Source organism: Onychostruthus taczanowskii, unplaced genomic scaffold (genome assembly GCF_017590055.1).
Source record: "Onychostruthus taczanowskii isolate IOZ18803 unplaced genomic scaffold, ASM1759005v1 scaffold207, whole genome shotgun sequence".
In the NCBI taxonomy this organism is placed as follows: Eukaryota; Metazoa; Chordata; class Aves; order Passeriformes; family Passeridae; genus Onychostruthus; species Onychostruthus taczanowskii.
Window position 1 is genome coordinate 256,618 of NW_024499318.1, and position 13,807 is coordinate 270,424.

At 68.8% G+C, this 13,807-nt stretch overlaps 1 protein-coding gene across 1 annotated transcript in view; it reads right to left on the reverse strand.

Annotated features, from left to right (window-relative positions):
* The window catches only part of DENND4B (DENN domain containing 4B), a 16,074-nt gene extending 2,273 nt beyond the window's left edge, over window positions 1-13,801 (reverse strand). The window contains exons 1-21 of the mRNA XM_041404022.1: window positions 12,784-13,801; window positions 12,433-12,685; window positions 12,268-12,337; window positions 11,559-11,728; window positions 9,430-9,671; window positions 9,282-9,348; window positions 9,129-9,187; window positions 8,901-9,045; window positions 8,397-8,572; window positions 8,211-8,311; window positions 6,683-6,898; window positions 5,990-6,135; window positions 5,556-5,695; window positions 5,322-5,445; window positions 4,940-5,146; window positions 4,258-4,386; window positions 4,025-4,169; window positions 3,431-3,618; window positions 2,688-2,935; window positions 1,703-1,820; window positions 30-267 (exon numbers count right to left, since the gene is read on the reverse strand). Coding sequence (XP_041259956.1) covers window positions 30-267; window positions 1,703-1,820; window positions 2,688-2,935; window positions 3,431-3,618; window positions 4,025-4,169; window positions 4,258-4,386; window positions 4,940-5,146; window positions 5,322-5,445; window positions 5,556-5,695; window positions 5,990-6,135; window positions 6,683-6,898; window positions 8,211-8,311; window positions 8,397-8,572; window positions 8,901-9,045; window positions 9,129-9,187; window positions 9,282-9,348; window positions 9,430-9,671; window positions 11,559-11,728; window positions 12,268-12,337; window positions 12,433-12,685; window positions 12,784-13,112 — 3,511 coding nt within the window. The 5' untranslated portion in view covers window positions 13,113-13,801. The remainder of the gene's footprint in view (window positions 1-29; window positions 268-1,702; window positions 1,821-2,687; window positions 2,936-3,430; window positions 3,619-4,024; window positions 4,170-4,257; window positions 4,387-4,939; window positions 5,147-5,321; window positions 5,446-5,555; window positions 5,696-5,989; window positions 6,136-6,682; window positions 6,899-8,210; window positions 8,312-8,396; window positions 8,573-8,900; window positions 9,046-9,128; window positions 9,188-9,281; window positions 9,349-9,429; window positions 9,672-11,558; window positions 11,729-12,267; window positions 12,338-12,432; window positions 12,686-12,783) is intronic.
* Window positions 13,802-13,807: the final 6 nt, after the last annotated feature.

A 13,807-nucleotide genomic window follows, 5' to 3' on the forward strand; every position in this document is an offset into this window, starting at 1 on the left:
CTCCCAGATCCCCTCCCAGCCCCCCAAACCCACCTGGGGGTCTCGGGGGGCGTGCTGGGAGCCCAGCAGCAGCAGGGGCAGGTTGCTGGGCAGCCCGAGGCGCTGGAAGTACCAGACCAGGTTCCAGTAGATGATGGGGTGGCTGTCCACGAGCTCGGGCCGGGCCAGCAGCTCGGCGCCCTCGTTCTCCACCAGGCTCTCGAGCTCCTTGCGCAGCACCAGCGGGCTCAGGTACGCGAAGGCCACGCGCTCGCAGCGCCCCGGGGGCTGCCTGGGAATGGGGGGACACCCCCAAGTCAGGGGGGAGGGACCCCCCAGGGACCCCCCCTGCACGGCTCTGGGAGCTGGGAATGGGGGGGGCACCCCCAAATCAGAGGGGAGGGACCCCCCAGGGACCCCCCTGCACGGCCCTGGGATCTGGGAATGGGGGAGGCATCCCCAAATCAGGGGGGAGGGACCCCCCAGGGACCCCCCCTGCACGGCCCTGGAATGGACTGGGAGCTGGGAATGGGGGGGCATCCCCAAATCAGAGGGGAGTCACCCCCCCCAAGGACCCCCGCTGCACGGCCCTGGAATGGACTGGGAGCTGGGAATGGAGGGACACCCCCAAATCAGGGGGGAGGGACCCCCCAGGGACCCCCCCTGCACGGCCCTGGAACGGATTGGGAGCTGGGAATTGGGGGGACACACTTGGGATCCCCAAATCAGAGGGGAGGGACAGCCCCTGCCTGGCCCTGGAATGGACTGGGAGCTGGGAATGGAGGGACACCCCCAAATCAGAGGGGAGGGACCCCCCCAGGGAGCCCCCCTGCCTGACCCCCCCAGGGACCCCCCCGCCTGGCCCTGGAAGGCACTGGGAGCTGGGAATGGGGGGAACCCAAATTGTGGGGATGAGGGACCCCCTGCCCGGCCCTGGAACGGACTGGGAGCTGGGAATTGGGGAGGACCCCCAAATCAGAGGGGAGGGACCCCCCCAGGGACCCCCCCTGCACGGCCCTGGAACGGACTGGGAGCTGGGAATGGGGGGAACCCAAATTGTGGGGATGAGGGACCCCCTGCCCAGCCCTGGAATGGACTGGGAGCTGGGAATGGGGGGGCATCCCCAAATCAGAGGGGAGTCACCCCGCCCAAGGACCCCCCCGCCTGGCCCTGGAACGGACTGGGAGCTGGGAATGGGGGGAACCCAAATTGTGGGGATGAGGGACCCCCTGCCCAGCCCTGGAATGGACTGAGAGCTGGGAATGGAGGGGCACCCCCAAATCAGGGGGGAGGGACCCCCCAGGGACCGCCGTTGCCTGGCCCTGGAACGGACTGGGAGCTGGGAATTGGGGAGGACCCCCAAATCAGAGGGGAGGGACCCCCCCAGGGACCCCCCTGCACAGCCCTGGGATCTGGGAATGGGGGGGCACCCCCAAATCAGGGGGGAGGGACCCCCCAAGGACCCCCCCCTGCACGGCCCTGGAACGGACTGGGAGCTGGGAATTGGGGGAGACCCCAAACTGTGGGGATGAGGGACCCCCTGCCCGGCCCTGGAATGGTCTGGGATATGGGAATGGGGGGGGACACACTCGGGACCCCCTGCCCAGCCCAGAACCACCACCAGGGACCCCCGGTGACCCCAAATCCCCTCCCAACCCCACATTTCAGGGACGAGGGACCCCCCCCCATCCCCGGGACCCCCAGCCCGGGCCCCCCCCGGTACCGGGGTCTCACTGCAGCCGTTGCACAGCTCGGGGGTCTCGTCCAGCTCCAGGCAGCGCCGGCGGTCGCTGAGCACCGGCCCCCGCGGGGAGGGGGGCACCGGGCCGGCCCCGGGGGGGCTGCGGGGCACAAGGGGGGGGTCACGGGGATGGGGGGCACCGGGGAGCCCCCAAAGCATGGATGGATGGATGGGGGTTGGAACGGAGGGGGGCAAAGAGGGGTGTGGGGACACCTTGGGGACATGGGGAGGGTGGCGTGACACTGGGGTGTCCCCACAGAGGATGGGGGCGTCTGGGGGTGTCCCAGGGGGTCCTAGAGGTGGCACTTGGGGACACCTTGGGGACATGGGGAGGGCAGTGGGACACATCCCCACAGAGGACAGGGGTCCCTGAGGGTGTCTGAGAGTGTCCTGGGGGGTCCCCAGAGGCGGCACATGGGGACACCTTGGGGACAACTTGGGGACCCGGGGAAGGCAGTGTGACACCGGGGTGTCCCCACTGAGGATGGGGATCCCTGGGGGTGTCTGGGGGTGCCCCAGGGTGTCCCAGGGGTGGCACCCGGGGACACGGGGAGGGCAGTGTGACACCGGGGTGTCCCCACTGAGGATGGGGATCCCTGGGGGTGTCTGGGGGTGACCCAGGGTGTCCCAGGGGTGGCACCTGGGGACACGGGGAGGGCAGTGTGAGTGACACCGGGGTGTCCCCGCAGAGGACAGGGGTGTCCCGGGGTGCCCCGGGGTGCTGGCACCTGGGGACATGGGGAGGGCAGTGTGACACCGGGGTGTCCCCATAGAGGACAGGGGTGTCCCAGGGTGGCACCTGGGGACATGGGGAGGGCAGTGTGACACCAGGGTGTCCCCATAGAGGACAGGGGTGTCCCGGGGTGCTGGCACCTGGGGACCCGGGGAGGGCAGTGTGACACTGGGGTGTCCCCGCGGAGGATGGGGGTCCCTGGGGGTGCCCCGGGGTGCCCCGGGGTGCTGGCACCTGGGTGCCCGGCGGAAGTCGCGGATCTCGATGCTCAGGAAGGGCACGAAGGAGCGGGAGCAGAAGGGGCACGAGGTGTTGAGGTTGGAGTCGTCCGAGGTCCAGCCGGCCATGAGCTCCTCGTCGAACACCAGCGCGGCACAGCCCGGGCAGCGCGAGCAGCTGGACAGCAGCACCTGGGGGGCACGGCCCCTGCTGCCCCCAGCCCGGCTGTGCCCCCCAACCTGGGCTGTGCCCCCGAACCTGGGCTGTGCCCCCCCTCAAACCTCAGCTGTGCCCCCAGCCCGGCTGTGCCCCCGAACCCGGCTGTGCCCCCCAAACCCGGGCTATGCCCCCCAAATCTCAGCTGTGCCCCCCAAACCCCAGCTGTGCCCCCCAACCTGGGCTGTGCCCCCCCTCAAACCTCAGCTGTGCCCCCAGCCCGGCTGTGCCCCCGAACCCGGCTGTGCCCCCCAAACCCGGGCTATGCCCCCCAAATCTCAGCTGTGCCCCCCAAACCCCAGCTGTGCCCCCCAACCTGGGCTGTGCCCCCCCTCAAACCTCAGCTGTGCCCCCAGCCCGGCTGTGCCCCCGAACCCGGCTGTGCCCCCCAAACCCGGGCTATGCCCCCCAAATCTCAGCTGTGCCCCCCAAACCCCAGCTGTGCCCCCCAACCTGGGCTGTGCCCCCCCTCAAACCTCAGCTGTGCCCCCAGCCCGGCTGTGCCCCCGAACCCGGCTGTGCCCCCCAAACCCGGGCTATGCCCTGGGGGTCGCGGGGAGCAGGGGGGGCTCCCCCGGCCCCTCCCGGGCCGCCCCCTCGCCCCGGGCGCTGCCGGGGAAACTGAGGCTGCCGCTCTTGACCAGCCGCGGGGCCGGGGCCGGGTCCCGCAGGCTCCGACCCGCCCAGGTGGTCTGGCGCTGCAGGGGGGGGCGCGGGGCGGGGGGCTCACCTGCGGGGGACAGAGGGGTCAGGGACAGCAGCCCCCCCATCGCTGCCACCCCTGGGGGGGGCTCAGTCACCTGAGGGGGACAAGGGGGTGTCATAACCCCCCCACACCATGGGGGAGGCAGGAGGGGACAGGGGAGAATCGCTGGGGTCCCCCCCAGGCTCAGATACTCAGGGGGGCTCCATCAGGGGGTGTGAGTGGGTGGGCACCCCTGGGGGGGCACAGACACAAGGGGGTGTCAATGGGGCACCATAAACCCCCCACACCCCATGGGGGTGGCAGGAGGGGACGGGGGAGAATCGCTGGGGTCCCCCCCAGACCCCCGAGACACTCAGAGGGGCTCCATCACCTGCAAGGGGACCCGGGGGTGCGAGCGGGGTGCCAACACCCCCGTTGCCCCCCTGCTCACCCGGGGGGTCTCCGGCGGCGCGGCGCCGCTGCCGCTGCCGCAGGGGCTGCCGGAACTGCGCCGCCCCCAGCACCACGTTGCGCAGCTTGGCCCAGCGCAGCCGCCCCCCCTGCGTCCCCGCCGGCCACTTGCTCTCCAGCACCGCCTGCCAGGGGGACACGGAGGGGTCAGGGGTGGTCAGGGGAACCCCCACCCCCACAGTGCCCACCCAGGGGACGGCCCCTGGGGGTCACCTTGTTGTAGTAGCCGTAGGTGACGGTGTTGGGGACGATGCCGGCGCGTTTCATCTCGAGCAGGACGCGCACGGAGAGCACGGGCTCGCCGTACTGCCCGCACAGCTGCATCAGGATGCGGTAGCACACCTGGGGGGCACACACCCCCCCCGTCAGCCTCGGCGGCCCACAGTCAGCCAGGTGGGAGAGAGTTCCAGGGTCACAGAGGCCAACCTGTGCCCCATCCCCACCTGGTCACCCAGAACAACGTCCAGGCTTTCCTCGGACACCTCCAGGGGTGGCCACTCCAAACCTCACCTTTTCCAAGGGGAATTTTCCTAAATATCCACCCTGAGCCTGCCCTGGCCCAGCCTGAGGCCATGTCCCCTTGTCCTGTCCCTGTTCCTGGGAGCACAGCCCGACCCCCCCGGCTGTCCCCTCCTGTCAGGGAGCTGTGCAGAGCCTCAAAGTCCCCCTGAGCCTCCTTTTCTCCAGGCTGAGCCCTTTCCCAGCTCCCTCAGGAATTCTCCTGCTGCTCCAGCCTCTTTCCTTTCTCTGGATGTGCTCCAGCCCTGTCATGGCCCTCCTGCCCTGAGAAATGGACACAGCACGGGACACTGGCCACAGCACTGGCCACTCCAGCAGTCCCACCCCAGCAGCAGATCCCCCTCCCCAGGAGGATCTGGAGCAGGAGCTGACCCACCTCGTCGGGCAGCACCACCTTGTGCTGCTCCATCTTGCGCAGGACGTCGTAGGCGAGCTGCAGCGCGCGCAGCTTGGCGGGGGCGGCGCGCACGTGGGTGGGCAGGTACAGGAACCAGAGCCCGTAGCAGTGCCCCAGCAGGCACCGTGCCCACAGCTCCGGCACTGCCGACGACTTCTGGGCCACCCGCTGGGCCACCTTCATCTCCTGGGGACACCGGGGAGCAGGGAGAGTCAGGGGACGGGAGCTGAGCCCCTCGGCGCCGTGCCCAAGTGTCACAGCTCACAGACACCTGTGCCATCCGGGCACCTGCCCAGGTGTTGTCCCACCTGGGCACCCGTCCAGGTGGCACAGGCACGCGTGCCCAGGTGCTGCCCCTCACCTGCTTGGTGCGGCGCGGGGCGGGGCTGCTCGGGGCGCTGCTCCGGGCCTGGCACAGCTGAGCCACCAGAGGGTCCCGGGGGGGCTCCAGCAGCTCCGGGCGCAGCGTGGGGAACCCGTCATACCTGTAGGGGGGCACAGGTGAGGGGGGTTTGGGTCAGAAGTGAGCAAAGATGCCATTAAATGCTCCAGATACTCAGTGAAAGGAAAGTGGTGAAAGGGAGCGTGCTCTCACCTGTAGCGCGCGGGGGGCTCGGCCCCGTCCGGCCCCGCCGGCTGCTCCGGGGGGGTGATGAACACCGTGTGCTCCCCGCCCCGGGGGTCGTCCAGCTCCATCAGGGGCGTGTCCTCGGGCTTCTCCAGGTCCACCTGCACCTGGGGAGGGGCAGCGGGGTCAGCAGGGCCAGGGAGGGGACACAGGGACACACTTTGTGGGCACAGGGTGAGGAACTCGAGGCAGGGAGCGAGGGACACACGAGGGACACACGCAGGGGACACGGGGACACACCTGGTGGACACAGGGTGAGGAACTTGAGGCAGGGAGCGAGGGACACACGAGGGACACACGCAGGGGACACAGGGACACACTTTGTGGGCACAGGGGTGAGGAACTCGAGGCAGGGAGCGAGGGACACACGAGGGACACACGCAGGGGACATGGGGACACACCTTGTCGACGCAGGTGTCGAAGAACTCGAGGCAGGGCTCGCGGTCGCTGGCGAAGGAGCAGTCCTCAATGAACTGCGTGAAGAGCTGCGTGCGCAGCAGCTGCCCGTAGAAGCGCTGGTACGCCCGCTCCCGGGAGCGCAGGAACCCTGGGGACACGGGGACAAGGGGATGGGGTCGTTGGGGTGGGGTGGGGTGAAGCATAGGATGGGATGCACAGGACAGGATGGCATGCACAAGATGGGATGCACGGGATGGGATGGGATGGGATGGGGTGCACAGAATGGGATGGCATGGCATGGCATGGCATGCACAAAATGGGATGCACAGGATGGGATGGGATGGGATGGGGTGCACAGGATGGGATGGCATGGCATGGCATGCACAGGGTGGGATGCACAGGATGGGAAGCACAGGGTGGGATGCACAGGATGGGATGGGATGGGATGGGATGCACAGGATGGGATGGGATGCACAGGATGGGATGGCATGGCATGGCATGCACAAGATGGGATGCACAGGATGGGAAGCACAGGGTGGGATGCACAGGATGGGATGGGATGGGATGGGATGGGATGGGATGGCATGGCATGGCATGGCATGGCATGCACAGGATGGGATGGGATGAAGGCGAGACAGAACCAGACAGACAGGACGGCACGGAACCCACAGCGCCACCCCCCGTTCCCCCCTCACCCTGCAGCGCGAAGAGGCTGCCGGCGTCGCGGCCGGCCGGGGCGGGCGCGGGCGCGATGGGGCGCAGGAAGGAGCGGTACCCGCGCAGGGCGCACGCCATGAAGCGCAGGAAGGCCGCCCGCGCCTCCAGCTCCAGCTGCGCCCGCCGCGCACCCGCGGCCTCCGCGTCGCTCAGCACCAGCTCCGGAGGCTCCTCCTCGCCCGGCGCGCTCAGCACTGCGGGACAGCACAGCACCGGGGACACGGATGGGACAGCGTCGGCACAGGGACAGGACAGTGTCGGTACCGGGGACACGGACGGGACAGTGTCAGCACCGGGGACACGGATGGGAGAGTGTCGGCACAGGGGACAGGACAGCATCAGCACCGGGGACACGGATGGGACAGCACAGCACCGGGGACACCCCGCTGGCTGGGACAGTGTCAGCACCGGGGACACGGACGGGACAGCGTCGGCACCGGGGACACAGACAGGACAGCGTCGGCACCGGGGACACAGACAGGACAGCGTCGGCACCGGGGACACAGACAGGACAGCGTCGGCACCGGGGACACAGACAGGACAGCGTCGGCACCGGGGACACAGACAGGACAGTGTCAGCACCAGGGACACAGATGGGACAGTGTCGGCACAGGGATGGGACAGCATCAGCACCGGGGACACGGATGGGACAGCATGGCACCGGGGGGATGGATGGGACAGGGTCGGCACCGGGGACACGGACAGGACAGTGTTGGCACCAGGGACACGGACAGGACAGTGTTGGCACCAGGGACACGGACAGGACAGTGTTGGCACCAGGGACACGGACAGGACAGTGTTGGCACCAGGGACACGGACAGGACAGTGTTGGCACCAGGGACACGGACAGGACAGTGTTGGCACCAGGGACACGGACAGGACAGTGTTGGCACCAGGGACACGGACAGGGACAGCATGGCACCGGGGACAGGACAGCATCAGCACCGGGGACATGGATGGGACAGCATGGCACCGGGGACATGGATGGGACAGTGTCGGCACCAGGGACGGGACAGCATCAGCACCGGGGACACAGACAGGACAGTGTCGGCACCGGGGACACGGACGGGACAGCATGGCACCGGGGACATGGATGGGACAGTGTCGGCACCGGGGACACGGACAGGACAGTGTTGGCACCAGGGACACGGACAGGACAGTGTTGGCACCGGGGATGCCCAGCCAGCCGGGACAGTGTTGGCACCAGGGACACGGACAGGACAGTGTTGGCACCGGGGATGCCCAGCCGGATGAGTCCCGCGGCTGCAGAGCCCCGGGGGTGGGGCTGGCTGGGAGGCGACACCCAGGGAATGAGGGAGTGAAGCCTCTGATCCCGCTTGGAAAATGCCCCCAGGCCGGGGGGGATTTCAGGGTGGTCTTTGACCCCAGTGGGTCACTCCCAGTTTGGGCTATTCTGTGATAACAGCACAGGTGGGGGATGTGGTGACACTCAGACCCCCCAGGACACCCTGGAGCCCCCAGCCCAGCCCCAGGACCCCCACTCACGCTCATCCAGCTGCTGGGACAGGCTGTGCAGCGAGGCCAGCAGCACCTTGCAGGGCCGGCGGGGCAGCGCGCGGGGCGACAGCAGCTTCCGCTCCTCGCTCCTGGGGGCACAGGCACCAGGGCAGGGCGGGACCCCCTGGGACCCCCCGGGACAGCCCACCCGCCCCCAGCCCTGGGGACACTCACTGGAAAATGGTGTTGGTGTCCAGGTCGACGAAGATGACGTCGCGGGGGGGCTCGTAGAGGTCGAAGTAGCTGGAGTGGATGCCTACAATGAAGGGCACGGGGGCACACAGCACGTCAGCCAGCGCCAGCGGGCACAGCGGGATGTAGGGGCACTGCCAGCGCAGGGGGAAGATCATCTGGGGACAGGACGAGGGTGGTCAGCGCCGCAGGGCCCCCGCCAGGCGGGATGGGGGGGCCCAGCGCCGCGGGGTGGGGTCTCCAGAGCTGCGGGACCGGGATCCCCAGCAGCACGGAACAGGGACCCCCAGCACCGTGGCACGGAGATCCCCACAGCAGGTCCCCAGCACTACGGGATCAGCGCTCCCAGCACCGCAGGACAGGGATCCCCAGTGCTGAGGGGTGACAGTCCCCAGCGTGGGACCGGGATCCCCAGCGCGGCGGGCCCCCAGCCCCACGGTGGCACGTCCCCTCAGCGTCCCTGCGGTGTCCCCTGCGGTCACTCACCGCCACCAGGGCTTCGCCCACGCTGGTCAGGACATCGGGGCGCAGGGAGTGGATGAGCAGCTTCTGCTCGGTGAGGACGGCCACCAGCAGCGCCACCGCGTTGTCGGGGCCCAGGTTCTGCAGCAGCGTCAGGAAACTGGCCCCGCTGCGGGCGGGGACATCACCCGGTCACCCAGGGCCCCCCTCCCCACCTGTCCCCCTCCCCACACCAGCATCCCCCAGCCCTACCTGAGGGGCAGCGGGGAGGACACGGGCCGGCACAGCAGCAGGCTGTCGTACGGGGACATCTGCAGGGACACGGAGACGTGGTGGGGGACACAGGGACACGCCGGGCTGGGCTGGGGGGTCGCTGTGAGGCCCCCCCCACCCGAGGTGACTCACCTGGACCAGGATCCGCGGGCGCTGCGGGGACGGGAAGGGCACGTTGTGCATGAAGTGGGAGATGTGCCTGCGGGCGGAGCGGCCCCGTCAGCGGGGGGGTGACCGCGGGCCCCCGCCCCCCCCGGAGCCCCCCCTTCTCCGCGCTCACGTCTCCAGGGGCAGCACGTGGGGGCCCGAGATGGAGTAGCGGTAGATGAACATGAGGAACTTGCGGAAGACGTCGAAGAAGGGCCAGTGGGACAGCACGCAGATGCTCTTGCGGGTGTGCAGCGAGCGCCCGGGCACCGGCCGCCGGTCCACCACGCTGAGCAGCCCCAGGCGCAGCGCCTGCGCCTCCGACAGCCGCTCCCGCGGGAACGCCTCGTGGAACTGGATGGCGGCGCCGTACACCTGCGGGGCACGGCCGTCAGGGCAGCCCGGGCACGGGGAGGGTGCTCTCGTGAGGGATGGGAGACGCTGGCACTGGGATCCCCCGGCACTGGGATCCCTGTCTTGTGAGGGATGGGAACCCCTGGCACTGGGATCCCTGTCTCATGAGGGATGGGAACCCCTGGCACAGAGATCCCAGTCCTACAAGAGATGGGAACCCCTGGCACTGGGATCCCTGTCTCGTGAGGGATGGGAGACCCTGGCACTGGGATCCCTGTCTCACAAGGGATGGGAACCCCTGGCACAGAGATCCCTGTCTCGTGAGGGATGGGAGACCCTGGCACTGGGATCCCTGCCTCACGAGGGATGGGAACCCCTGGCACTGGGATCCCTGTCTCACGAGGGATGGGAACCCCAGGCACTGGGATCCCTGTCTCGTGAGGGATGGGAACCCCTGGCACTGGGATCCCCTGGCACTGGGATCCCTGTCTCACCAGGGATGGGATCCCCTGGCACTGGGATCCCTGTCTCATGAGGGATGGGAACCCCTGGCACTGGGATCCTGGTTCCACAGTGCTGGGAACCCTTTGGCACCAGGATCCCAGTCCCATGAGGGATGGGAACCCCTGGCACTGGGATCCCTGTCTCACAAGGGATGGGAACCCCTGGCACTGGGATCCCTGTCTCGTCAGAGATGGGAACCCCTGGCACTGGGATCCCTGTCTCACAAGGGATGGGAACCCCTGGCACTGGGATCCTGGTTCCACAGTGCTGGGAACCCTTTGGCACTGGGATCCCTGTCCCATGAGGGATGGGAACCCCTGGTCCCAGGATCCCAGTCCTACAAGGGATGGGAACCCCGGGCACTGCCTCCCACAGAGCTGGGAACCCCTGGCACCTGGGATCCTGGTTCTGCAGTGCTGGGAACCCTTTGGCACCAGGATCATTGTCCCAGGAGGGATGGGAACCCCTTGGCACTGGGATCCCAGTCCCACAGCACTGGGAACCCCTTGGCACTGGGGATCTTGGTCCCACAGCGCTGGGAACCCCTGGCACAGGGACCCCAGTCCCACAAAGCTGTGGGTGCTGAGACCAACCCCTCCCACGGCACTGGGGCCCCCCATCCCACACCCCCGAGCCCCCTGTCCTGCCGTGCCTTGTCCCCCGAGGCGCCGGTGAGGACGAAGGTGGAGAAGACGGGCAGGGGGTACTTGGTGCCCACGGGCCAGCTCTCGATGGTGGCCCCCATGGGCAGGCAGAACACGGGCACCGACTCGGGCAGCGGGAAGGACTCACTGTCCTGCTCGGGGTAGCGGCTCAGCAGCCCTGCACGGACACACGGACACACGGACACATGGACACCAGACACCAGGATCAGCCCCCCAGGTCATCTCACCCACCCCAGCGAGGAGGGGGCAGCCAGGTGAGTGCCCACAGCTCCAAGGGATGGGAACCCCTGGCACTGGGATCCCTGTCTCACAAGGGATGGGAACCCCTGGCACTGGGATCCTGGTTCCACAGTGCTGGGAACCCTTTGGCACTGGGATCCCTGTCCCATGAGGGATGGGAACCCCTGGTCCCAGGATCCCAGTCCTACAAGGGATGGGAACCCCGGGCACTGCATCCCACAGAGCTGGGAACCCCTGGCACCTGGGATCCTGGTTCTGCAGTGCTGGGAACCCTTTGGCACCAGGATCACTGTCCCAGGAGGGATGGGAACCCCTTGGCACTGGGATCCCAGTCCCACAGCGCTGGGAACCCCTTGGCACTGGGGATCTTGGTCCCACAGCGCTGGGAACCCCTGGCACAGGGACCCCAGTCCCACAAAGCTGTGGGTGCTGAGACCAACCCCTCCCACGGCACTGGGGCCCCCCATCCCACACCCCCGAGCCCCCTGTCCTGCCGTGCCTTGTCCCCCGAGGCGCCGGTGAGGACGAAGGTGGAGAAGACGGGCAGGGGGTACTTGGTGCCCACGGGCCAGCTCTCGATGGTGGCCCCCATGGGCAGGCAGAACACGGGCACCGACTCGGGCAGCGGGAAGGACTCACTGTCCTGCTCGGGGTAGCGGCTCAGCAGCCCTGCACGGACACACGGACACACGGACACATGGACACCAGGATCAGCCCCCCAGGTCATCTCACCCACCCCAGCGAGGAGGGGGCAGCCAGGTGAGTGCCCACAGCTCCACAAAACCATCCCCAAAACTTCCCCTCAACAGGAAACCAAATTGCCCCTAACCCCCAGTAACAGACCCCACCGTCACCCCAGTAAGAGACCCCACTGTCACCCCAGTAAGAGACCCCATTGTCACCCCAGTAAAGGATGCCACACTTCCCAGTAAGAGACCCCATTGTCCCCCCATCCACAGTAAGTGACTCCAGTCCCAAAAGCCTGGCAAGTCCCCCACCCCAGGGGTCCTGGGGCAGCTAAAGGGCCCCACCTTTTGCTCCCCAAACCCCCCTGAGGGGACCCAGGGGCTCCTGCACCTCCCCAAATCAGCCCCGTGCTGACTGGAAAAGGTGAATCAACCCAGAAAATATTTTTAAAAGCAATAATGGCAATAAACAACTCTGGCTCCCCCTGGGAGGACCCAAAACCCCCAGCCCCAGGTGCCCACCTGCCTCGTAGACCAGCGTGTTGTCCTTGGCCACGGCGATCTTGTAGCACAGGAACAACGCTGGGCCCCACTGCAAGCAGAGATCGGGATTTTGGGGCTCAGCAGCAGCTGGGCAGCACCGGGGGGGGGGCGAGAGGGACCCCCCCCCCCAAACCCCAAACCCACCATGCTGGTGTTGAGGTTCTTGTCCACGCGGCAGAAGGTGTGGGGGGTGCTCTCGCCCTTGCTGGGCATCACCAGGCAGATGTCGGTGACGCCCAGCGTGTGGTGGCCGGGGGGCTCGGCCGCGCGCCGGAACGTCAGGAACGTGCGCTGGTGGCCCGGCGACCCCGAGGCCAGGTTGGCCGAGCGGCTGTAGGGGGTCGTGTCCAGGATCTGGTAGCCCGGCTTGGGGCGGTCCTTGCCCTCATAGTGCACCCTGAGAGGGGACAGGAGTGAGGGGAACCCCCGGGTTCTTTCCCAGCTTGCCAAACTCTTCTCCCAGCCTGGCGTGACCCGGGTGTGCCCCCCACTCACCCCAGCTCGATCAGGGGGGGTTTGTCCCGCCCGCGTTTGTAGCACAGGAACATCTGGGGGTTGTTGAGCAGCCCCGCGTTGAGGTCCACGGGGTGGCCCGACGTGCTGGTCTCGATGCAGGTGAAGCCCTGGGGCACCTCCTCGCCCTGCGAGCGGATGATCACGGCCACGTCCGTGATGGGCTCCCCGGGCCGCGCCGGCCGCGGCTGCTGCTCCTCCTCCAGCGCCCGCGACCCCTCCGCCAGCCCGGCCACCACGAAATAATCCACGAGCTGCGGGGGCTTCTCGTCCGACATGGCTGTCACAGCATCTGCGGGGACACGGGCCATGCCACCACCCGCGCCGCGCCGCTCCCCCAGCGCACGGGAAGGGAGGAGGTTTCCGGTCACGCCGCGGGACACGGGGACCCCCCCTCGACCCTTCCAGCCGCCCCTCCCCAGCACGGGCAGGTCCCCTCGGCAGTGCCCGGAGGAACGACCCCCACCCTGCGGCACCCCCGCTTTGGGGACCCGCTCCCTTCCTGTCCCCAGCACCGCCGGACCCCAGCAGCACGCCCCGTCCCCAATATCCCCCCGTCCGCGGAGCCCCCCCAGTGTGGCCAGCCCCCCTCCCGTGCCCGCGGCACCCCCGGCTTGCCCGCGGGGAGTCCCGGCAGGCGCGGAGCGGAGAATGGGGGCAGCGGGAAAGGGGAAGGAAGCGGCGCCGGGCCCCGGGCGCGCGCGTCACCCCGGCCCCGCCACACCGGGGGGGGAGACACGGCCGCGACCCCACCGCCGACACCCCGCAGGGCCACGGGGGTGGCACCGTGACCCCGGGAGGGCACCCCCGGTACGGAGGTCAGGGTGCCGCCACCGAGGGGTCACAACCGCCGGGAGCAGTGACACCCCCTCAGACGGGGGCCAGACCCCCCCGGGGACAGTGACAGCCCCGGGCTGGGGTCACCTCCCGCGGAGGGTCCCCCACCCCCGGGTCCCCCCCGGTGACCCCCCCCCGGAGGATCCTCTGTCCCCGGGTGACGCCTCCG